The 22,993-nt window shown below is 39.8% G+C and overlaps 2 protein-coding genes across 2 annotated transcripts in view; one reads left to right on the top strand and one right to left on the bottom strand.

The window, feature by feature from the left end:
- Positions 1 to 6,452, top strand: part of LOC135222585 (uncharacterized) — a 320,895-nt gene extending 314,443 nt beyond the window's left edge. Inside the window, exon 17 of the mRNA XM_064260658.1 lies at positions 4,820 to 6,452. Within this exon, the coding sequence (XP_064116728.1) occupies positions 4,820 to 4,926 (107 nt within the window). The 3' untranslated portion in view covers positions 4,927 to 6,452. The remainder of the gene's footprint in view (positions 1 to 4,819) is intronic.
- Positions 6,453 to 10,892: 4,440 nt separating this feature from the next.
- LOC135223344 (uncharacterized) lies at positions 10,893 to 18,059 on the bottom strand. Its single transcript, XM_064261807.1, has 2 exons — positions 17,326 to 18,059; positions 10,893 to 11,124 (listed from the first exon to the last, which is right to left on the bottom strand). Exons 1-2 carry the CDS (start codon positions 18,057 to 18,059, stop codon positions 10,893 to 10,895), a joined length of 966 nt encoding a protein of 321 aa, XP_064117877.1.
- Positions 18,060 to 22,993: the final 4,934 nt, after the last annotated feature.

The raw sequence follows: 22,993 nt of genomic DNA on the forward strand, positions 1-22,993 counted from the left end.
CATTTTTAATGCGGTTAGAAAAGGAGAGAGGTATAGTTAACAACCAAATCAAAACAAAGACCAGAAGAATTCTCAAAACTTAAGTAAACAGAAAAATTTACCTTGATTTTCATTCCATTTTTGTAAATTAAAATTCTAGATTTGTGACATTAGAAACAAAAAAGCATCATCACTAAATTTTAAGGTATATATTAACTAAATATCCTGCATAAACCACTACTTAAAATCACTGAAAATTATTCTGAATGAAGAATGTGAAGGGTACAGTAATATATCTCGAGGGACAATAACCAAAAAACAAAATTAGAAATAGCAAAGATATGATAGCACAAAGATCGTCAAATCTAAGCCATCTCAAGCAACGAAAATTAAGGAAAGCTCATTAAATGTCTCATTAATTAAATTCAGTGGCCAAAGTTCTCCTCTAAAAATCAAAATTCTAAACCAAAGCAAACTTACGACCATGTTACCCCGGGGCCCCTTTGTAAAAATAACTGCAGTATGTATGGTCATACCACCAAAAAATGTAATAGCCACAAAAGATATTGAGACTTCAAAATGTCAGCTCTTATCAAAACATCCTGCAAGATCAAAGAATGGTTCATATTATATATATAAAAGAAATGAAAATGCAACAATGGAGAACAGAAATCAAATGACCATCGAAGAAATTCAACTAAAGCTAAAAGAAAGGATTGTGACTATATCCATCTATGAGACCAACATACAAAAATGTGATTCTGTAATCCCACAAAAAGAGCAGGAACAGAGCAAACCGTGACAAACTGAATCAGTACTTATATATCACCCAAAATTATTAATGAAGTCCCCCTGAAAAGTAGGTGTGAACTTAATGCTTTACAACCAACACATTGAAGAAATTAGCTTAAATCACAGTAGTAATGACCTATCCAACGAGCGGTCGTTGGATCAGAAAAAAAGAAAAAACTAATACGGACAAGCTAAACTTATCTGTGAAATTAAATGTTAATGCAAGAAAATTTTCAGATCACATCATTCTCAAGTCGTTAGAACAGCTAAAATGTGCTACGCTGTGGATGAACAGCTAAAAAAGTCCCAGGACAAGATGTTACAAATGTCTGAATATCTCAGTCAAGCTTCATAGTAACCTTTAACACATAAAGGCTTTCAGAAGTCTAGGCCCCATCATGACCTTCAAAACATAGAGGATTCCAGACCTCTTGTATACAGCTTGGGAGAGATATCGTATCAAGTACTATATCTGAGGACCTAGATGTTTTTATAATCAAAACTTTTGCCAAACACTGTTATGCAGGCCTCAAGAATAGGTGAAGCCGGAAACATGCCAGAATTTGTTTCCAAAAAGAAGACGGGACATGTAGTAAGAAGCCTAAGCGTGTAATTAGTAGCGAAAGGCAGCCATCTTCATCAAACAAATGTGACATACACTTTGGAGAGGAATTCTGGAAATGTTTAGGTCACTGAAAATTCTTACAGCATTGGAAAAGTAAGGCAGCGGGCACACGATTACTATACAGGACAAATGTTCAGTACTGTTGTTGCGACATCAGTTGGAAAACATACATTTAGAGATCAGTCAACTGATGATTGTCTACAGCATCAACATTGAAATTATGTCAAAACATAATTTATGAAATGCATAGGTTTCCTTTTGTATATTTCTCCATAGCTCCATTTTCTGTTGCAGTTTTTAGAAATTAATAAACTCGTCAGTTTCCTCATGTGTTCCAGAACGATTGACATAGTATACGTTGATTTCCGACATAAGTTTAGTTTTCGGAAACGTTTGTTGATTGAGACCGTATTGAAATTTGTTCGTTTTTATTAACGTTTGAAAGCATGTTAACTAGGATTTTTTTCAGAAGTTTTACTTAATATGCTTGTCCAGGATTATATTATGTCTACTACTAGTATGTGGTCGTTTACCAGAAATGTCCGTAGTTGGGAGCAACTATATATTTATGGCTAAAGAGTAAGAAAGAGAGGAAGATCAGACAGACAGAAGGGAGAGGGAAACCCAGACATCACTTCAATTATCTCAAGCAGAGAGAAGTCAGTTTTCAGTTCAGAGAAATTTTATTTTTTAGTTAGAAGCAGGGACTCGTTCTAAAGACATGACCCCCTTGTCAAATAGTGTCAAGCCACATTCACGAGTCTTGATTGCCCAAAGTGAAAATCATCAAGTGTAGGTGGGAAATAAAGTGTTATATTTTATCTTCTACTTCAGTTTTAATTACACCATATTTGAAGCCACAGGTCACTACCACCGTAGAACCTCCTTTTGCACACTGTGTGATATAAAATTGGTGCAAGTGACCAGGATAGAACTGATGGCAGTGATCAACGGGATTTTTTGTGTTTGCATGAAAGTTAAGTAGCCAATATATCAGCATCATGGTCCAAGAGATTGCAAAGCTCCTCAAATTGGCCAAGGAAATGGAAGTGAAAGGCCTGTAACTACGTGCGTTTCTGACTGAGCAACAAATTCTAGCGCATGCAGAGCAACAGAGAGATGGAGAGGAAGCTGAAAAAGAGAGAGAGAGAGAGAGAGAGAGAGAAGGCAAGAAGCTGGAAGTCAAAGACAGGAAGCTGAAAGACAGTGGGAACGCGAACGTCATAATAAGACCCAAGGCAGAATTAAGTACCCACAGTACCCATATAGTCGATGAAAAACTACAAGATTTGATGAAAAACATAACATAGACAATGTCATCGAAAGACTTGAAATGTTTGCAGAGAGCCAGAGCTAGCAAATGTATGAGTAGGTTGTTTGTCTAAGTCCCGGGGAGGCCTTGAATTATGTTAACCTTTAAAAAAAAGAAAAGAAAAAAAACATTGTTAAAAAGTTATGAGATGACCGAGAGGGAATTAGGAAAAAATTCCTTGATATTAGGCCAGATCAGGGTGAGGCTGCATATCACTTTGTAGCTAGGCTACAGAGATATCTCAGTAAGTGGATTGAAATAGCTAATGCAGAAAAGAGTTTGATGATTTTGCAAATTTGTTCTTAAGGGAGCAGTTTTTTAGCTTATATTTAACCGAGATGGCATTGTTCCTGAGCGACCTTTCAACTTTGAAATAATTAACTACACATATTTTACTTAAAAAGAAAAATGCATAAATAAGAAATATTTTTATTTTTACCGGTCTCGGATGCATCCGATAAGTATGAAATCCAATAAACTTTGAGGTGCCACTTATGGTTTTTTTTAGTACAACACTTAGTTAACAGTGAACGACACGCTTGGATGAGTATTGCCAAGTAATATGAGGAAAATAATTCATAGAAAGGAGAAGCAGAGGTGATACTCAAGAGATCCAAACCGAAATTTGCCACACTAGTAAAAACAAAAAAACTAAAAACCAAAACAAAAATTGGGTTTATCATTTTTTCTCTGTTTCTCAAAAGTTCCAAGGATACATTATGTAAGATAGCAATGACATCGGGCTTACGATTCTCAAATGACTGTCAAGTTAAATGTAATATTGTACATTTTAAGGTTCGGTGGAAACTATCCAATCATACGAATACTGGGTTATATATATATATATATATATATATATATATATATATATATATATATATATATATATATATATATATATATGTATATATCTTATGAGGGTCAAAATGACCCTCATCTAAATGTTAGGAGAGAAATCCTAACTGGGAAAGCATAACCTACCTTTGAGTGTCATCTCTGTAGGTAGGCGAATTCAAACTCCCACTATTACAAAAATATAATCGTTATTTCCCAAAATAGCTAACATGAAAATGGAATAAAAGGAGTTAAAGAACATCCCAAAAATCGTTAAACTACTATTACTCTGCCACGAAATCATATTTAAGAAAGTACCCCCTCTTATCTACTTCTGTCCGACTATTCCTTAGTCTTTATCAATAACTGTCAACACAAGTCTAGAGAATCCATTTTTAAATGGTGACTTCGAATCCATCTGAAAATGAGAATATAATTATCAAACAATGAAATGTTAAAGTTCATCAAAAATATTAAGTGTCGCACCACACTTCCCTTTCTCAAGAAACTGAACTCAATGTCACTACATAAAATGTTTAACTTTTAAGTCTTTCACATTACCTTTTCCGATGGATCGTAGTGCCTTCCTCTATGGCGAGTTTCCACACACAGTGAATATCAGCTAATGTACCTTAATCGCCTCACTAGGAGTTTTTTATTCCATTTATTTTGTCTTACAAACGATCGTATGTACACTGACCAACAGACGTACGGATACACGCATGCTACTGAACACACGAACGCATGCACGCTAGTCTATTCTGTGCATTTCCATTTTCGATGTACACTTTTTATCAAGCGCATGTATCCGATGACCTGAATAACCTTTCCTTGCGGTTTACCTCATATATTTGGAATGTGCTGCCGTCTCATTCCCACGACCGGCATGTTTCTGACTTGTCTCATATCAGCATCTGGATGAATTCACTATTTTGCACCTGTCTCTAAACAGCAAGTGCTAAGGTTATCAACCCCATTTATTTTAATATACATCTTATACATCTGACCAGTGCCTTAACATATATACACATTGGTTTACTTTGTATATGCAAGCCACGGAAGAGGAAACCATCTGTTACACCAGATATGTCTACAGAACTGATCATAGTCGACTACATTTAAAAGCACTTTAACCTGTATAAACCATAAGTATTTCAGAGTATGTGATAAACAATTCTAGGCCACACTTGGTATAAATTCATGCTAATGTAACCTGTTTATAAGGACTCAATTTGTGAGATAAGGAAAAAGGATTAAATGGTTCTTTTCAATTGCAGGTCGTCCACGTCACCGCGGCTCAGGGAGTTCGGGAATAAGTGCAGCATCAGAGCCACTCCTCATTGGGCTTATAAGTTTTCTATGTATTTTTTCAAATAGAGTTTAGTGTCGTGTTTCTTTATTACAGTATGTATTTAACTAATATATTTTATCTTCATAAAATGTTGTATGGGTTTCAAAGCAAAAAATTCTGTGTAATATTTTCGGCTTTACAAATGTTTATCAATCTCTTATTAAGGTGTGTCAGTACTTAATGGCGATACCATAATGACCTTACATTTTTGAGCTGTGGCAAGATTTTACTAGTTGCTAGGATAAAAAATTAGTCAAAATATTATTATGGTGTTGAAAATTTATATGTTAAGAGACACTGTTGAGGTTATCACATTAGTAGTTCCACACGTTACTAATGATACAGTTAGATTTAAAGTATAATACTGATGTTATTAAAGTCAGTATGAAATGTTTTGTGAACCCTCTTCACTACAACACTGTTGATTTTATCTATTTATGGTTTTTACATGTAAATTTAATGATTTTGTAAAAGTTTATTATGGACAAGAGCTTTAACTTTTTTTTATAAATAAATCCTTGGAGTAAACACTATTTCACTTCACAGGTGAAGATTTGTGTCATATAATTGTAGGTGTATAAAGCACATAATTAAGGTAGTTTCAAGTTGTTCGTGTTTTCTTGTGGTGCACACACACTACAGTATTTGTAAGCAGTTTCCTGTATTTCCAAGCATATTCGGCGAAAAAAGCCAAAAATATTTCTGCGTGATTTTTTTTATCTGATTTTCAAGTCACAACTTTTCCACATATTACTGTACATTAGATTTTTATAGCACCAATAATCCTTCCATATTCTCTGAATTACTGACAGCTGTCACACTGTTATTTCCAAGTAAATTTTTTGGCTCATTTCAAAACAGGACATTTGATGTGTTAAACTTCAATCTTGGGAGCATAATTAGACTTTTGCCCAGTTTTTTATAACATGTATATTAATACTTGATGGTTATTACTTATAACTGATTAATCTGATTTTTTAGCTATTTAAAATTTTTACCAACTCATATATTGATATGTTGAGTGCATCATCTCTTGATCTTATACTTGGTATCCCGTAGTTACGAATTTAACACCATGGTACAAGTTTTAATCCCCTGTCTCCTTGTATGTTCACTATGTTGGCACAGTTTACATCAGAAATTACACACATAGTCATTGCAGAATCATTTAATTTTTATTTTGCGTCAATTTTAGTTTTTCAAGCCCATTACAGTATCTTTTGTATTGTGGTACCTAAAAGCAAACTAACCTCACTAACTTGTATAAAAGCTGATAAAGTGCTGTCATATTGATCCCAACACTGTACTTATTAAATTGAAATCATTTGTGTGCCACTTGACAAGTGTCAAGGGATAATGATCATTTAGCAAAAGTATCCAGTTTTGTACTTAAACCTTTAAGCAATAGCTTACATAATTTCATCCTAAACATATTATTTCACTGCAAATACCACCACTCTCTGTGCCCTACCTTAGGCATGAAAATTTTAATAAACAGGACTCCTTTGTACTGAATATTAAGCATCTTATTAATTTCCTAAAATAAATAATGCAATGTACCATTATTTCCTTAATCCCTCTCTAGTTTAGATACTAGTGCACATAAATTAGCCTTATTCCTACAGGAATTCAAACCCTCGCCTATTGTGTAGGAATATTCCTCGGCACAAGCTGGAATCGATAAATGAAACTTTGAAGATGAAGGACTGCCCCTCTCTTCCGGAGGACGTGGCGTCAGATTGGCTGGGGGTTCAGTCGTGCGCTTACAAGTCTGTTAAGGACGCCTCTGATGAGATTTTTAAGGGCTGTTGCTTTGTATAATAAGGCGCCCTGTGAGGTTATGTTAGACTTGCGATAATCTTACGCTAAGTCGGTTGGTTCTGACTTCCATACTCATTGGAGTGTCTTGGGGTTTGATGATAACTTACGAAGTCAGTATCTTCTCTGGTTAGGACGACGGAGATGTGTTAAACTCATGATGATAGGTTCTAGTAGAAAACACTGAGTACAAAAAATACATCTATTCTTCTGAGATTATAAGATGAAATTGTACAAGTCTGCCAATGATGATGACTGATTGGATTCTACATTATGAAGCTCAGATAAAAATGGACAGGTCTTCTAATGACGATGGTTTGATCGCTTCTCCTCTACCATCTGGTTTACAAATCATAAAGGAAGCAGACAGTAGCTCGAACATCTGAACATACACACAGATGACATAGATTACAAATCACGTAGGCCGCTTGAGCTATAGGTCACGGTGTTTGTCTCAAGCAGGAAGCTTGGACTAAAGTTTATAAACAAATGAATGACTACAGGTGACGGCACTAGACACTGACTGATTAGAACACGTCATCTTAGCCTACTTTATTGTATACGTCATCTTGGCCTACTTATCGTCTCTGGTCTGATCACATTCCTGCAAGCAATCTGGTTGACCTCTTGGGTCACTGGTTTTTAATTAATCATAGTTTTAGTTTTTTATATATATGGAATAACATTCCATATTTTTATTATGTAACACTTACAGATTGACACTCTCATCGCCTTTGGTACTCTTAAAAAGAGAGAACTTTGGTGCTCCTTCGTCACGAAAGGAGTCACTTCTTCCCAGAAGTCCGCTTTGCTTTGCACGCTGTTGGATAAGGACCATCTGTGTTCAGAAGAAACGGTTAAGGATATTCTTTTGGCAGTGGAGAAAAAGTCGACAAATGATCGGTTGTCCTAGTCAACTAAATGCACGAAAGCCACCTCTCCTTTGCAGCAGCCTTTTCGTGGCGGTGGAACCAGACCCTTTGTCAGATCTCACTCAAACTTGCGGCCCCCTTCCAAGTCTATGACAAAACCTGCTTCTAAGCCTTCCTACAAATGATATGACTGTCCTTCATGCTCTGGTAGGTGCCAGATTGCTCTTGTCTTGGGAGGAGTGGAGTCACAGAGGGGCAGATCCTTGGGTGGTCCAAGTTCTTAGCCTCAGCTACTCCATTCCTTTAAAAAATCCTCCTCCTCTCTCCAATGCTCAAATTGTATTGTCGGCTTACTTTCCAGTCTCTGAGAGGTTTGTAGCTCAGGCCCGAGAGGTGGAAGCTCTCATTCAGAAGTAGTAGTCGACAAATCATCACCAGGGTTTTACAACCACTTTTTCGTAGTCCCCAAGCCATCGGGGGCTGGAGACCACTGTTGGATGTGAGCACTCTGAACTTGTTTGTGTTGAAAACAAAGTTCAAAATGGAAACAACTCACTCAGTCCTAGCATCGCTTCACCAGGGAGACTGGATGGTCTCCTTGGACATGCAAGACGCTTATTTCTATATTCCGATTCGAGCGCTGTGCTTCGGTCTGTCGATGGCACCACAGGTGTGTTTACTCGAGTGTTGGCACCACTAGGGAAGTGGCTACATCTCCTGGGTATCAATGTGTCACTTTACCTAGACGACTGGCTTCTCCACTCCTCCTCAGAAAGTCAGTGCTTGAAGGCTCTAGAGAGGACTCTGCTGGACTCACTCTTTAGGGATTCTCATCAACAAGGAGAAATCCCAAAAATCCCAACTGATTCTGACACAGAGTATTCTCTATTTGAGAAACATCCTGAATACTCTAGCTTTTTGGGCTTTTCTCTCCCCAAAAAGAGCACAATCTTGCCTCAGGTACCATTGAACTTGTTCCACTCTCCAGTGGATGAGTCTTCTGGGCACCTTATTGTCAGTGGAGCAATTTGTAAGATTTGGGAGGTTACACATGCGATCCCTTCAATTCTTCCTGAAGGTATCATGGTGCAGAAAGTCTCGGCCAGACTCAATGAGTTTCAATATCACAAAAGAGATCAAAGAAAACCTGGCGTGGTGGCTCTTGAAACCGAGACTTTTAGAAGGTGTTTCCCCTCATCCTCTCTGACCAACCCTACAGTTTTATTCTGACGCACCCGGTGTAGGTTGGGGATCTGTTAGGAGAGATAAAAGTGTCAGGAAACTGGTCAACGTCTCAGAGTTCCCTTCATATCAATGTAAAAGAGTTGTTAGCCGTCCATCTGGGTTCTGCAGGTGTTCGTTCACCAAGGCACAGGACAAGAGGTAGCAGGACATGCCGACAACTCCACCGCATTGTCATACATTTGAAAGCAAGGGGAAACACTTTCTCCCTGTACAAGAAAGCAAGAGACTTTCTTTTATGGGCAGAGAGGAATCAAGTGTCCCAGATTCCTTGGTGTGTTTAGCAAAGAATGATTGTAATGATAGATGAATTGAGTCGAGGTTCTTCCATCAGAATTGGACTCTCGATGCCAAGGTTTGCTTAGACCTTTGGAGAATCTGGGGAAAACCAGCAATAGATCTGTTCGCCACTTCCAAGAACAATCACCTTCCTCTATTTTGCTCACCAGTCCCAGACCCTCTCACATGGTCTGTTGATGCAATGTTGCTGGATTGGTCGGGACTGGACGCATATGCTTTTCCTCAGTTCGTTATGAAAAGACAAGTTCTGAACAAAGTCCTGTTTCATCAAAACGTTTCTCTCACTCTCGTAACTCCATTCTGACCAGGAAAGGAATGGTTTTCAGATCTTCTCAGTCTTCTTGTCGTCTTCCCAAGACTCCTACCATTCAAGAAGTTGCTACTCAGACAATCTCATTTGCAAGGTTCCATCAAGGATTGTCCGCTGTGGCCCAGACAGGCTTCAGACTGTCAGGAGCCTTGTCAGAGCGAAAAACTTTTTGAGGAGAGCTTCAGAAGCTATCGCAAAGTGCAGAAGAGCTTTTTTTAACCAATCTAAATGGGGAGTCTTTAGAAGATGGTGTAAGCACAATAAAGTCTCTTCTTCTGAGACTTCTATAAGCAGTGTAGCAGACTTTCTTCTATTCTTAAGAGAATCTAGACATTTGGCTTCTTTGACGATTAAGGGTTATAGAGCGATTTTAGCATCTGCTTTTAAACACAGAGGAGTGAACCTTTATAATATTAGTGACCTCTCGGACTTGATTGAGTCTTTTAAAACTTCTAAGTGCCCAAAGGATTCAGTGGAATGGAACCTTGATGATGTACTTAAATGGCTTTCGAATTTGTCTTTTGAACCCATGTGGTCTTCTTTGATAAGGAACCTAACCAAGAAGATGTAATTTTTGGTAGCCGTGTTAGTGATTTCCATGTTATGGAGTAAAGAATTTACTTCTCACAAGGGGATGCAGTTTGCTCCTTGATGTTGAATTTTCTAGCCATGAATGAAAATCTTTAGAGACCTTGGCCACTCTCCTTCACTCTCAAGAATTTAGCCAAATATTCTCTGTCCAGAAGAAGAAAGGCTTTTATGTCCAGTAAGAGCTCTTAGGCATTATCTCCACATGACGGAGAAACTAAGAGGGTTATCTTCTCGACTGTGGTAGTGTCAATAACCTCATCATTGCAATGCCAGTAAGAACTAACAAATCAATCAGTCAATCTTGACTGTGTTGTTCAGTGAAGACCTCTCGGCCTCTTTCGAAGAATGAGATCTCCTTCTTCTTGGGAGAACATATTATCGAGGCGCATTCTCATATCAAGGAAGAAGATTATCCCTTGCTGAAGGTCAAAACACACGAAGTCTGAGCAGTAGTAACCTCCCTGGCGTTCCAACACAATTTGACATTGTCCGCTATTCTGCAGAGTATTTTTTGGAGGTCAAAGTCAGTTTTTGCATTTCATTACCTTAAGGAGATTGAGATGGTGTTTGAAAATCATATTTCTCTTGGACTTTCGCTCATGGAGTTAGGAGAAACGACATAGGGGGTGGGTCCTTCTCTGTATTTTGCCTTGTGTCAAGGTTTTTTGTTAAGGGAAGCTGGGGGTACTCACCAGCCAATTGTTTATAGTAAGATGGTTATAGATTTTTAATATGATGTAGGTGACTTTATTTTGTTGTTGTTTACTTGTATGTGATACCTGGTCTTCACCCAGGGTAAGGACAATGCTGTTTCTCACATTTGTTGAGTAACCTGTGAACAACCATGACTGCAAAGGTATCCTACTCTATGTAGAGGCACTCATTGGGCAGACAGCCAAGCTATCTACTACGTAAGATGAGCACCGACCATAGGCAGTATTTTCCTGTAGTAGCTCTCTTACAAGGAAGGTGCAACGATCACTGACTATTTCTGTTCTCAAAAATCCTGTTATATTTTTTAATTTAGCAGACATCCACCTGCCCCCTCCTTGCAAAGGGCAATCAGATGAAATAATTGAATAATTGTTCGGTAAGACACTGCAATAAAAATGTTATTTTTATATTAAAATGTTAATTTTTGTGCATACTACCAAACAATTATTTAATTGAAGCCCCTCCTCACAGGTTGGCAGAATGGATTACACCTGGTCTGTTGTACCTGTTCCTCCCGCGAGTGGCGGGAGATGACGTCACCTATATCAGCGATGGCGGTGCCAACACGAATTTTTTATTTTGGTCTGCCGTGTAGGGAGCCTACAGCCATAATAATTGTTTGGTAAGTATGCAATAAAATTACACTCTGTTCAAGAGTCATTTTCAAGCCTTTCAAAGACCACCATACTCCTGATTCCAACCCCTTGAGGGATCCAATGCAGAGAGAGTATGCTCTTTTATGCCTACTCTTTCTACTGTGGATTTAACTAAACAGTGGGACCTTTAACCCCTTTACCTTTACTCCTCTTCCTATAAATTATCCCCTTCCCCTCTTCATCTTTCGTTGACGACTTTGGCATGTTATTGGATTACAGAGTTCACTGCTCCTTTAACTTGATGGAGGGCGGAGTTGGACGGCATGCTGCACCACCCGTAAAACTAAAGTACCAGATGTGGTCAAGCGATGGGGAATTTTTATGTCAACCCATGCCCACACTGCTGGGTCAGATCTGGACGGACTGACGACCCCTAAGGCACTGTGGGTATGGCGTATATCTAGGTGAGGGTCCCAGGGCAGTTACCACTGTGTGTAACATTATTGCTCCTCCCCCAGTTGGGCCTTCCTGGTGAGAGACCCTCTTGATTTGAGACTGCCTTGACGAAGTTACGCATTTTCAGCTGATGGCTGAAAATGCATAGCGGGCAAGAGAGCTTTCGAACTGGGAGAAATATCTCCCAGTTCGAATCCAAAAGTCTCAATTTTCCTCTTACTTAAATTTTTGTTTCCACTCTTCTACTATCTTTAACTCAGTTCCTCAACCTAGCTGTCCCCCCTCTTCACTAGAACCTTCTTACAGGTTGGGCAGGGGCTGGGCTGCTGCGCATTGGCTCTTTCTTGACCCAAATGGCAGAGACTGTAGAGGTTTGGTCCGCCTCTCGAGTATGTTTGGACCCTGAGGATGTTGATATGATTTCATACCAATATCTATCGGGGCGGAACTACCTGTAGGGGACTTGACTACGGAATCCGGGGAGGTATAGTCTCTACGGTAGGACTCTCGGCATTCTTTCCGGTTTGCCCTCTATTGTAACATGAATGGGGATGATTGCATACTAGTTATGCCCTCAGTCCTATCAAGCGGGTTTTGCTTACACTTGAGCCACTCATGTTATGATAGAGCTATCCCATTGGGGTAGGGTAGGGAGTGGACATACGGGAGTCAGTCTCTGGTGAGGTGGGCTTGGCTTTCTGCCTGATTTGCAGTAGGTTTTTCAAATTTCTCTTAAAGGATTAATGATCAATGACCCTATAATAAACTCCCTCGGACAATGCGACCTCCTGACACTACCTTCCTCTTCGACCTCTGGCATGGACAAGGACAATACTAAAGAAAATTTAATTGTACAGAAGACGACCCATGACAAGACCTTGAATGTGGCTATGGAAAGCTCTAGCAGTGGTGAGAGAATCCTTTATGTTGATTCTCTCTCCTCAGATTTAAATTGTTTTGCATTTATGGAAATGTTTGGAAGGTATGGTGAAATTAAAGTCATTAAGTATTGTGAAACTGAAGATTTTGCATTTTGGAGGGTTTGGATTGAGTTTTCTACTCATAAGAATGCCATGAATGCTTTCAAGTGTTCATCAAAGGAAAACTTAAAGTGTGTATTAATTCATAAAATACCCCAGAATATTGAAATAGATTCCTTTTATCCAGCTAGGGTCAGTCAGGAAACTACAGATGGGAAACGTAAGGTGAGGACACCTCTACCTGCCAGGTGGCTGATTGTTTCAACAAAATCAGACTTTTGCAGTCTTTTTCACCTCAGGAAACATTTGAGAATATTGGTAGGAACAATGACCAACTCTGATATTACTAGATTTGGAAAGAACAGTTTTTTGGTTCATGCAAAGTCTTATAGACAATGTCACATGATCTCTAGGCTGAAAAATACTGATATGATAAAAGAGGTCAAACCACACTATAGTTTTAGTTATGCCAAGGGAGTGGTATTCAGTCAAGACCTATATGAACTGCCTGACGAGGAATTGCTGGAAATATGTGATGATAAAGTGTGGAAGATTTTCAAGGTTCCAAGGTCAAGAATGATTATTTTCACTTTTAATAATGATCAAGTTCCTGATTATGTATATGTTGACAAGGAGAGATTTCATGTTAGACCTTTTAAGCATAGACCACTCCAATGCTTCATATGTTTTGGATATGGTCACTCGTCAAAGGTGTGTACTAGAAACCAGTTATGTGCTGCCTGCTCATTACAAAAGCATGAAGGCGAATGTTCTAATCCAATATTATGTATAAATTGTAAGGGAAATCATAATGTAAGGCATAAGGAATGTGAGTCATTTAAAAATGATGTGGCAGCCATAGAGAAAGTTCATGCTGAACATCTAAGTATTGGCCAGGCAAAAAGACTTTTGTTCCCAAGACTTCAATATAGTGATGTAGTGAAAATTGGAAAATCGAATAAAAAAGATCAATCTAGGATGCCAACTTCAAAGCCAAAGCTTCAGCTATCCTTTTCTGAGCTCGAAGTGCATTCAGCATCTCTGCCTTCATCCAAGAGGGCTCCTTTGTCCCCTCCCGATGGGCCTCCTATGGGCTTCTGGGAAGTCTCTCGGGCTTCTGATGTAGAAGCCTCACAGGTAGCTTCGCTGCCTGATCTGGGTATGTCCCAGAATGAAACCTTGTTCAGTGCACCTCATAAGGCTCAGGTGCATGCTGCAGAGACGGTGCCTCTTAGAAATAAGAGACCCCGTACTCCTTCATCATCTCCACCTATATCCCCACACCATAGTAGGGTTCCCAAGAGAGGAAATAGCAGGTCTCTTGAGGATCTGCCAAGTTCCTCTGCGAAACAAAGACCAAGTCTTTTCAGACCAGCCCATTCCAAGTCCGAAAAGTAAAAAAAAATCTAATGGTAAATAATGGCTCTATGTCAGTGGAACATACGAGGTTTCCATTCAAACAGAGAACAGGTCCGGGTCCTTTTCAAGGAGCATAATTTAGCTGCCCTTTGTTGGCAAGAGACCAAACTTGGTAATGATTCTCCTAACTGTGGACAGAACTTTATTTTTCACAGATCTCCACCACCTGTAGGTGAACGTGCTCATGGTGGCACATGTATTATTGCGGCAAAGTCATTACTACAAAAAGTTATCCAATTAGACTCGATACTGCAAGCTTGTGCAACACAGATTTTCATCAACAAATGGGTCACTCTATGCTCTCTTTATCTACAACCTGGCCTAGAAACTCGATTGGTGGACAGAGCTGGCAATCCAAGACAATTAGAGGTTGAAGATTTGCAATCACTTTCAGACCAACTACCTCAGCCTTTCATTCTGATGGGGGATTTCAATGCAAATGTGGGGGGAAGGTAGGTGTGATCACCGTGGGCTTATAATTGAAAGATTGTTAGATTGTAATGATGTAGTTTTAATGAACAACGGTTCTCCTACAAGGTTTGATGTAGCCCATAACTCCAGTCCAGCAATTGATCTTACAATATGTTCGTCGTCATTATGATTAGACTATAAGTGGTTAGTGGATGAAAATCTCTATGGGAGCGACCACTATCCCATCCATCTTAAGTATGTACAAAATACACCCTCCCCATCTTTACCCAAATGGAAGATAGAGGAGGCAGATTGGCAGCTGTATGAAAAATCTATCAATGTCAATCGTAAGGCCAATGAATTTCCTTGCCCCTCGGCTGCCTATGAATATCTCGCTAGTGTAATGATTGGAGAGGCAATGACGTCAATTCCTAAAACATCAGGGAAACCCCGTCGTCCACTGGTACCTTGGTGGAATAGTAAATGTGCCTTGACTAGGAAAATTGCAAGCGATATCGAAGGCGTCCTGTCTTGGTTAATAGAATAATTTACAAGAAAAACCTCGCCAAACAAAAGCAAGTTTTTAAAGAAGCAAGGAGGGAGTCCTTCGTTAGGTACGTATCAGAATTAAATTATAACTCGCCACTTTCTCTAGTTTGGGATAGAATCTGTAAATTACTAGGGAAATTTTCCCTTCTCCTTTACCGATTTTGAAAATCAACTTGGTAGTTATATCGGATGCAAGAGAGGTAGTAGAGGCCTTTGCTTGGCACTTTTCAAGCGTTTCAAACCCCAGTCACTACTCCCCTGAATTTCGCAATATTAGAAACACGACTATAGTTAATCTGCCTGTTTGTTCTAACTCTGAGGCATATAACCTTCCATTTAATATTGTCGAATTCGAATATGCCTTATCTTTGTCCTCTCCAACATCACCTGGAGAAGATGATATTATTTATGCAATGATTTCTCATTTACCTCTGGAGTAAAAAAAATTCTTTGTCGATGTTTTAAACGAATTCTGGTCCTCAGGGACTTCATACAAGTTGTGGAAAAAGTCTGTTATAAGTTCCTTTTTTGAAACCCTGAAAGGACCCTAGTCATCCCAAAAGTTATAGGCCTATTGCTCTTACCAGCTGTCTTCAAGATTTACGAACGAATGGTGAATTTTCGTCTGATATGGTTATTAGAAACAAAGAGCCTGTTGTCGAAGAGGCAATTTGGCTTCCACAAGAATAGAAGTACTTTGGACCCCTTATTATGTCTCACACGTGAGATTCAGAATGCTTTTGCAGTCCAAAATCAAACCATTGCTGTGTTCTTTGATCTGGAAAAAGCATTTGATACTACCTGGAGGCGTTTAGACACCTTAACGCCCCATACTTCGGGTGTGGAGTATGTCGTGAATTTCGAACTGATCATTCGAAATCCCCGCCATTTAACTTCACAAGTGTTGTGTTAAATTGGGGCAAGACTGAAGGATCTCGCGGGCGATTTGTTGAACAGAAAGCTGTCCAATACACGACAGTTTATGACGCAATTCCTAAATGCATGGCGGGGAAGGAGCGCGTCTTATAGAAAAGAAGACGTTATGAATTTTCGTTAATAAATATAATTCGCTGATCACTAGTAAGAGATAAATTATCTATGTATTTTTGTTCTAATAAGACAAGAACTCGAAAAGGATCCCTTTTCACTTTTGCAAACTTTAACACTAATTTGGTTACTCTAATCAAAATTCGGAACTCAACCTCCCTGAGTAGTAGTTCCCATATCTCTCCTGGGGGAATAGACCTTGTTTCTTCCCTCAGTTCCTGCACCGCCGCTACCACAGTTCTGATATTCGTTAGATCTTCCTCTTTGAAGGGAACAGGCTCTCCTGGGATTCCCAAGAACTCTGGACCTTGGCGCCAAAGAGGATTCTGCTGCAATTGCTGGATTGTTGCGCCCCTTGACAAGACATCAGCAGGATTCTGTTTGCTGGGCACATACTTCAATCTGAAATCACAAATCTGGCGGAGAAAAACAGCTTCCGCCACACGGTTAGATATAAAGATATTTTTGTTGTCCTTGGCATCCGGTGATGCCACCCATGCTAAGGCAACTTTGCTATCTGACCAGATACTAATTTCTTGCGGCTCTATTAGCCCTTTAATTGTTTTTGCTAGCCTACAACCTAACAGCAATGCTAAAAGTTCTAATTTAGGGATGGTAATTCTGAGCATCCCTTTCGGAGTGATTCTCATTTTGCTGGTGAGTAATCTTACATTACTTTCTTCATCTCTGACATATGCTACAGCACCGTATGCCCTACTACTGGCATCGGTGATATATGGAGTTCGGATCTTCTGACTCCTGCCGCTCTCGGAAATGTTAACTCACAGACTGATTTCAATTCTACTAGCAGTTCTCGCGCTTCTTTAGCCTTTTCCTTACATAACACGTCATCCCATCCAATCTCTTGTTCCCAAAGTTGTTGGAGAAACAGTTTTCCCCTAACAAATAAAGGACTGACTAGACCTAGCGGATCATAAATTGATACTAACAAAGATAGTACCCTACGCTTCGTAGGTACCCATCCCTCCCCCAATTCACGAATCCTCTCACTCTCTTTCACACACAGACGGTCGACGTCTCGAGCCCATCTCAGCCCGAGCACGCTCACATTCACAGGTTCTTTCCACTCTTTCTCGCTATCGAAGGCTATACTGTTTGTTGCCCACCCTTCTAACGGCATTCTGGCCCTATCCAAAATTGCGTGGACAGATTCTTGTTCTTTTTTCATCTCATCCAAACTGTCAAATGTACTGACATAGTTATCGACATAAGAGGACTTGCTTAATTCAGGTCTTCCTTCTAACTTAAAATGATGATTCAACACTTGTTGTAACAAAAAGGGACTAGCCGTGATGCCGAACACCACGACTCTGAAAGCGAAGGTCAGCGCTCGACCTGCTACCTCTCGCCTCAGGAATCTTGTATATTTGGCATCACAGGGATCTAACAGTACTCTATGAAATGCTTTGCTTATGTCTGCAAGCATGGCGTATTTATTCATTCGAAACTTTAGAAGCAAATTATAGGCCAACTCTACTAAATTAGGCCCAGGTAACAGGCATTCATTTAATGATTTATTATTCTTAGCTTTGGATGAGGCATTGAATACAATTCTAAGGGGGGTCGTGCAGCTATCCTTTTTAATGCCGAAATGCGGCATGTAGTATCCTTCTATTTTTGGATCTTTTACTTCATATATAAATCTTGCCTCTAGGTATTTGTTGATCACTCCCTGATATTGATCATAGTATTCCTTGTCTTTCTGAAATTTCGTTTGCAACGAATCCAGCTGTGCTACAGCATTTCTAAAGTTGGTTTCTGGCCTACCTTCTGAACGGAACGGCAAGCTAACCTGATATCCTTCAGGCTTCTTCGTTACACTCTGCGAAACCTTTCGCATAGCTTCCGCTTCACGGACAGTGTATTGTTCGGATGGGGCGATGCCTGAAGGATGTCTAAACGCCACCATTCATCCAACATCAAATGCAATTGGTTCGCTCGCGCCCTACATACCCTGAGTGTTCTCACATGATCTATCTTGTGACCTTCTAATAGCCACTGTGGCACTCTCCCATATGGCGACATGCCATTATGGGTCAGAAAAAGACTTATCCCATCGATCCTTTCTACTCCAATAATAAAATAATTAAAATAGTCTGCACCCACAAGAATGTGCACGTTTCTTAACTTATCGCTCTTACTGTCAGGATCTGCTAACGTGACTCCCATCCCCACTAGGTGTTATCTTACTCTTACATAACCTGCGTTATGAATCGGGACGTCTACGTTCTCGTGAACAACTAGTTTCATTCGAACAATTCTATTACCCATCTCTACCCGGCAACTCACTACGTCATACTGGCCACTGATTTCTGCTGAACCAAAGGGAGCAATGTTTAATGCCACTTTGCCTACCACTGGCAGGCCTAACTGCTTTGCAGTTTTAGCGGAGATAAAACTTCGTTGACTCCCAGTGTCCAAAAACAAGCGAACTCGTTTACTCCCCTGCTTATGACTGATCTCGGCCATGGCCGTTGGCAAAATCGTACAGGGAAGATCTACACTAGACGTTTGGGCTACTTTAGCGCTCTTACATGGTTGTGATTCTACTTTCTCTTTGGGCGGACGGGGGTTTCTATCGTGCTGCCTGGTCGTCGCATTTACTACTGGGCAGGAGGTTGTAGCTTGACTGTTACTTACTAAAATGGGATTACTTCGGGACGAAGTGGAGGGAACTGAATGTGCTTTTCTAAAGCTGCTATTATCACAAATGGAAGTATTATGATTATTTCCACAACTTTTACAGGAATTGGGGTTAGTGCATCTATCACTACAGTGACCTGACTGAAGGCAATTAAAACACAGGCCTTTTCTTAGTAGAATGCGGCGTCTGGCAGCCACATCACTTACTCGGCGGCATCCGTGAGGCGGGTGCCGTTCATTGCAAAAGGGACAAGAATTATTCTGCATAGGTTTCGTTTTGGGTCTAACGCTGACATCGTTATTCTTATCAGATTCTAATTTTTCGCCTCGCTGTAATGCGTCATCTTCCAACATGCGAATTATGAAGTCTATAGCTTCAAAAAATTCTTCTAAATTATAGTCACATTTTCTGAGGTGTTCGACCACCTTTCGATAGAGCTTACCTTCTGACAACTTCTGATTGATGAGGCTCATGACCATGCCATGGCCTATATCATTAGTACTGAGCCTCTTTATTTGCTCAATGATCACTGTTAACTCAAACCTGAACTTCTTCAGCTCTACGGGGTTCAACGAGGGTACGAAAATGTTGGCAAGTTTTCGATGCAAGATCACGAGCGTTTGGTGTACATTACCATATTGCTTATCTAAGAGATCTAACGCTACCTGGTAATTCGCGGCGGTTACACTTAGGGATTTAACGATCCTAAGCGGATCCCTGCCCAGAGTCCCTAATAAGTAAGTAAATTTGGACACGTCGTCCAAATCTGCCCTTCGATCCACGTGGATCGTGAACAATTCTCTGTAAGAAGCATATTCCTGCACTTTCCCTTCAAAAGTGGGGAGAGGCAGCGGTTTCAATTTGGGGAGGGAAACATTCCCTGTCTGAGTGACTTTCAGTTTATCGATTCGATTCAACAAAAGGGTAGAAGCTCGCACAGCTTCTGCTAAGGTTTGCCTGATTCTGGCATCTAAGTTAGATTCTAACTTTATGACTTGACGTTTGTACAGCTCTCGAAGCTGACCTTCTTCTTGTCTCAACTGTGTGACCAAATTTTGGTACACGCTCTCAGAATACGTTTCTACTAACGCACGCTGTGATTCGGCAAGTAAGTCCGTGGTGAGACTCATCGAGGCCTCGAAGTGAACAATCATAGCCACTGCCATTTTGTATTATTTACTCTACTTCTTAGGGGGGTTTTTGCAAACTAGGAAATGAGGATTTTTCTTACGTTAGGAAGACGGGGTGCAAAGACTAGTGACACGTGGGCTAATTGCACATCGGAACAAGCTGAGCCTAGTTATTTTGTCTGTCTCTCTCTCTCCTGATTAATCTCATTAAACGATTGAGGAATGCGTTACGGATTTCTGAATCAAAATGGACCCCGTCCCTTTGTTTGCCTTCGCGGTAGGCACGAGAGTTCATTGGCAAGTGTCGGACTCCGTACCAACTTCTTTTGTAGCAGTATTTGGAGATTCTCGCATTAAAGTTCTTTACCTTCTTGACATATTCAACAGAATTTACAGTAAAACGATTATCAGGGAGATACTCTCTGATCTCTGCGTCGCAGATAGCAATTATGTCACAAATTTTCCTCAAGCGTTCAATAAGAGTACGTAAATTATCCCAAACGGTTTTGGGGTGATCGTTTGCTAGGTCGTTTCCTCCTACATACAACACCCAACTCATACCGTCTCTGCCAGAATGATAGACTACTATCTAAAAATTGACTGACCAGACCTCCTGGCCTTCTAAAGATCTCAATCTGGTTATCTGAACACTGGGGCAGATTTGGTGGGAGCTGACTGTGTCCTATCAGGGCTACCCTATAGACCATATTTTATTGAAATTTCCCTTCAAGCTCTAGAGCGCACTGGTTCATCCGGTTCGAAGGACCAAATGTCGGGAATTTCTACGACTTTTATTTTATGATTCGTGCCCGGATGTTCTGGGCAGATGACAAGGCCTTGAGGAGGCGCGCACTCTAAAACTCTTAGGGTGAGATACAATAAAATTTGGTCAACATAACAGTTTTATTACGAAAAATAAACATTTAAATACATTAACAGAACACCGAAACTAAAGTTCCTAGCAAAATTCCACAGTACACGCAGTTTCGTACTGCTTTTACTAATTTAATACAAATACATGAAAATTCTCATGGCCTTTGTATGTTACAGCACATAGGATCTTTGAGGTCACGTGCTTGTAAAGCACTAAGTCCACAACTGGACGAAAAATCTGCACAATACGAGACCCATTGACTAAATGTCACAAACAAATAACTTTCTTGCACTGGCAGCTTTCATTTGCTGCATAAATCGAGTCCCTCATCGCAGGGATGACACATATATACGTGGATAAAGTTAACTTACTGTTAAGACGGAATTCGACCTAGCATGGCGACGGCTGGGAGTCGGAGAATTGAGAGACACACAAATTTTTACGGTACTTACACGGATCAGGTTCTGGGCAGGAATGACGCGTCACTTCGCCCTTCTTCAAAGGAAACTTACGCTTTCCCGCGTGAACTACAGAATCCTTGTAATTCAGGAGGGAATCATCGATTATTTCGACATTACGTATATTACTAAATCTATTTTATTCTTGAATGTGAAATATGACTGTTACGTTATTATTTAAGATCAATGAATTAACTTAAAGTTCTGGCTGAAGGCCGTAATCTGCAAATTCTTTAATGACTATGGAGTCCTTGGCTCCAAATCTAACATATATAAATTATTTCTTACTAGTTGTTAGCGGATTATATTTATTAACGAAAATTCATAACGTCTTCTTTTCTATAAGACGTTCCCCGCCATGCATTTAGGAATTGCGTCATAAACTGTCGTGTATTGGACAGCTTTCTGTTCAATGAATCGCCCGCGAGATCCCTCAGTCTTGCCCCAATTTAACGCAACACTTGTGAAGTTAAATGGCGGGGATTTCGAATGATCAGTTCGAAATTCACGACAACAACAGACATTGTAAGCTCTATTTATCATAGTACGCATTGAATTAATTTTAAACAACTTTGGTGAAAAACTAAGATAATTCAATCCCAAGCCAGTAAAAGTACTTTTCCTATAAACGGAAGTCTCAAATTTACCTCTATTTCTGTGTACCTGAACATCTAAAAATGACAACATATTATCCTGTTCTGTCTCACAAGTAAAAGTAATATTAGGATGACGAGAATTAAAATATTCAAAAAATAAATCCACGTGTGAACGTTCCTTAAACACAAGGAAAGTGTCATCCACGTACCTACGATAATACAAGGGTTTGAAAGCAACAGGGCATTCAGACATCCAAATCTTTTCACAATAACCCATGATATTGGACAGATTGAAACTTTGGGTAGACAGTTGTACGGTCGGCGAAGGGGTGCAGAGTTTTTGGACATATACAAAAGAGCTTTAACACATAATCGGTATGGTTATCTATTAGTGGACTTTGCTCTGTCAACACTCAAACTGTTACAGCACAGAACGAATATCTTCGGAGAGAACGAATACCAAATCGTGCACAAATATGATTGAAGAACAGTTCCAACTACTCAGGAATTTATATGAGAATGTGACGCAACCTAGCTGTTTTAGCGGTGTGAATGCGCTACTTAAAGCAGCGACGAAGGAGGACAGGAATATAACTAAAGTGGACATCACACGTTTTTTACAGGGCCAGCCATCATGCACCCTACATAAAACCACACCCAAATGTTTCCTTAGGAGGAAAATCATATCTTCTAAACCTTGAGCGTGGCCAGCACTAAGCTGGCCGACATGTCAAAACTCGCTCCATACACGAAGGTTATAAATATCTGCTATTCTTCATTGACCAATTTTCAAGATATATACGTGTCCTCCCTCTGAAAAAAGAAAGACAGTGTCACAGTGCATGATGCTCTAAAAGCGTTTCTAGAATCTAGCAATTTTTCAGGACTGTCCCGTCTGAACAACGACGAAGGTAGGGAATATTATAACAATCATGTGATGAAAAATCTAAAAAGTAGGAACATGTTGTTATATAGTGTCTACTCACGGGAAATTAAAGCTTCTATAGCTGAAAGGTTGACCAGAACCATTAAAAACCGAATATACAGATACCTTACACACAAGAACACATTA

Source organism: Macrobrachium nipponense, chromosome 8, assembly GCF_015104395.2.
Source record: "Macrobrachium nipponense isolate FS-2020 chromosome 8, ASM1510439v2, whole genome shotgun sequence".
In the NCBI taxonomy this organism is placed as follows: Eukaryota; Metazoa; Arthropoda; class Malacostraca; order Decapoda; family Palaemonidae; genus Macrobrachium; species Macrobrachium nipponense.

Excerpts from the sequence above, each read along its gene's own strand:
- LOC135223344 (XM_064261807.1), bottom strand. The coding sequence starts at position 18,059 with ATGCGAAAGGTTTCGCAGAGTGTAACGAAGAAGCCTGAAGGATATCAG. Across the intron at positions 11,125-17,325 it reads GCCAGAATGCCGTTAGAAGG|TGTCTTACCGAACAATTATT; the intron begins GTGGGCAACAAA and ends TTTTTATTGCAG.